The 1,984-nt window shown below is 71.2% G+C and overlaps 1 protein-coding gene across 1 annotated transcript in view; it reads left to right on the top strand.

Moving 5' to 3' along the window:
- Positions 1-908, top strand: part of H696_01949 (hypothetical protein) — a gene marked incomplete at its 3' end in the record, with an annotated part of 6,931 nt that extends 6,023 nt beyond the window's left edge. The window contains exon 12 of the mRNA XM_009495852.1: positions 104-908. Within this exon, the coding sequence (XP_009494127.1) occupies positions 104-908 (805 nt within the window). The remainder of the gene's footprint in view (positions 1-103) is intronic.
- Between the last annotated feature and the right edge of the window lie 1,076 nt (positions 909-1,984).

Raw genomic sequence — 1,984 nt, 5'->3', positions numbered from 1 at the left:
CCCCCCCCCCCCCTCCCGCGCCCGCGCCCGCGCCCGCTGCCGCGGTTTACGGCGACCCACTCGCTCCCTCGGCCGGGCGGGCATCCTGTGCGGCCTCATGCAGCTTCTGGACCAAGCGCGTGGCCGCCGGAACCTTCATCCCGCTGGCCGTGTACTTCCTGATCATCGCCTTCCTGGGTCGACGCCTGATCGAGAGCAACCCCGACTCCATGATCATGTACGGGGTCATGTCGCGCCTGGGCAAGGCCGGTGGCATCTGGCTGCCGCTGGTGCTGGCCCTTGTGGTGATGGCATGCCACCTGGTGCAATTGGTCGTGCGCTCGAGCCAGGTCATGTTCCGGCCATCCTACTACGACCAAACCATCCGCGCGTATCACCAGGCCCGCCGCGAGGAGGCCCGGTCCAAGGGCCCCGGGTGCTGCGGAATGCGCCGGGGCCGTCGGGGCACCGGCGGCAGCCGCTCGGCCACCGGTGATGGCGACCACACCGCCGGGGGCGAGGACATCGAGATGCACGGCGGGGTGGCCCCTCTGCCGCGGAGCGGCCCCGGCCGCGGCGATGGGCCTGGCGATTCGCTGGTGTCCGGCAGCGAGTCCGGGTCCTTCGGCCGGTCGACCACCGGCCAGAGCGCCAGCGATGTCTCGCTCGGGGTCAGTGCCGGCGGCGTGACCCCGCCCTCCGGCAGCCTGCCCCACTTCCCGGAGGAAGTGTCCAAGGGCGGCGGCGGCGGCGGCGGCGGTGGCGGCGGCAAGGCCGAGGCGCTGGGCCTGGCGGCCTCCTCCTCCGGTGCTGGCGCCGGTGAGAGCACCGGAGGCGGCAGCAGCGCCGGCAGTAGCGACGTCAGCGGGCCGAGCAGCGCCGGGGCCAGTGCCAGCCCAGGCAGCGACACCGAGGAGGACACCGTGTAATGCCATGATGCGTGCCGGCGGCGGCGGCGGGGCCGCCGCTGCTGCTGCTGCTGCTGCCACAACGCGCGCATGCCGGGGCGTGCCTCGACTTTCCTCCTCCCCCCCCCCTCTCCCTCCCACCATAGCCCCTTGAGAACCATTCAACTATATACATCATAGAGCGACACACCCGGCCGGCTGGCGCCTGTGTCAGTGTATTTGTGCGTGCGTGCGTGCGCGTGCGCGTGTGTGTGTGAGAGAGAGAGTGTGAGTGTGTTTGGGAGTGTGCTGCTGGGTGACGCGATGCAGCCACGGAATCCAGCCAGGGCCTGGGTGGGGAAAAAAGCATCCGGGCCGGGAGAGTGGCAGGGCGACCCGGCGCGCGGCCGAGAGCCTGGCTGGCGTGTGTCGGGAGGCGGAGTCGCTCACGAGCTCCGCGAGGAAATCACGCGACGTCTCTCGTGCGATGGCAAAAGGCATGCGCTGATCACGCGCACGCGCGGCAGGAGAATGCGCCGCGCCAGGCTGCGACCATGCTGGTCGCAGGGGGGCAGCCGGGCAAGGGGGAAAGGGGAGTGCGCCCCCACGGCCTGAGAACTGGGCGAGGGCGCCGGGGAGGACGAGCGTGGCGGGTTCCCCCCCCCCCCCTGCCGGTCTCGCCAAGGCGCATGTACATGTGCGCGCTTGGCCCTGCCCCTGCGAAGAGGCACTATGTGCCCCGAGTCGCGTAGGCCCCTTCTGGCCCTTGCTGGGAGCCGGAAACCCCGGGTGTTTATATTCTGCCCAGGTGGGGCGGGGGGGGGGCGGTTTCAATTAGCGTGTGGTCTCACTCTTTTCTGGCCGATGGCCTCGGCCGGCAGCACCTCGCCTGGGCCCCCCTGGCCGGCGCCGCGGTCCCCCGGCCCCATCCGGCCCCGGCTCCCGCGCATCTCCATTGGTCCGGGGTGTTTTTTTTTCCGTCCCCCTCTTTTCCCGGAGGCGGAATGCACACGCACTCTTCGGGCGCGGCGGCGTCAGTGCACGGGGCACAAGACGCGCGGCGCAGGCTCCCCCTCCCTCGCCCCTGGCCGCGGGAAGGCGGACCCGCAATCTACCAA

Source organism: Fonticula alba (assembly GCF_000388065.1).
Source record: "Fonticula alba strain ATCC 38817 unplaced genomic scaffold supercont2.3, whole genome shotgun sequence".
Lineage (NCBI taxonomy): Eukaryota > Rotosphaerida > Fonticulaceae > Fonticula > Fonticula alba.
The sequence above is the reverse complement of the archived record's forward strand: the minus strand, read 5'-3'. Positions and strand labels throughout refer to the sequence as shown.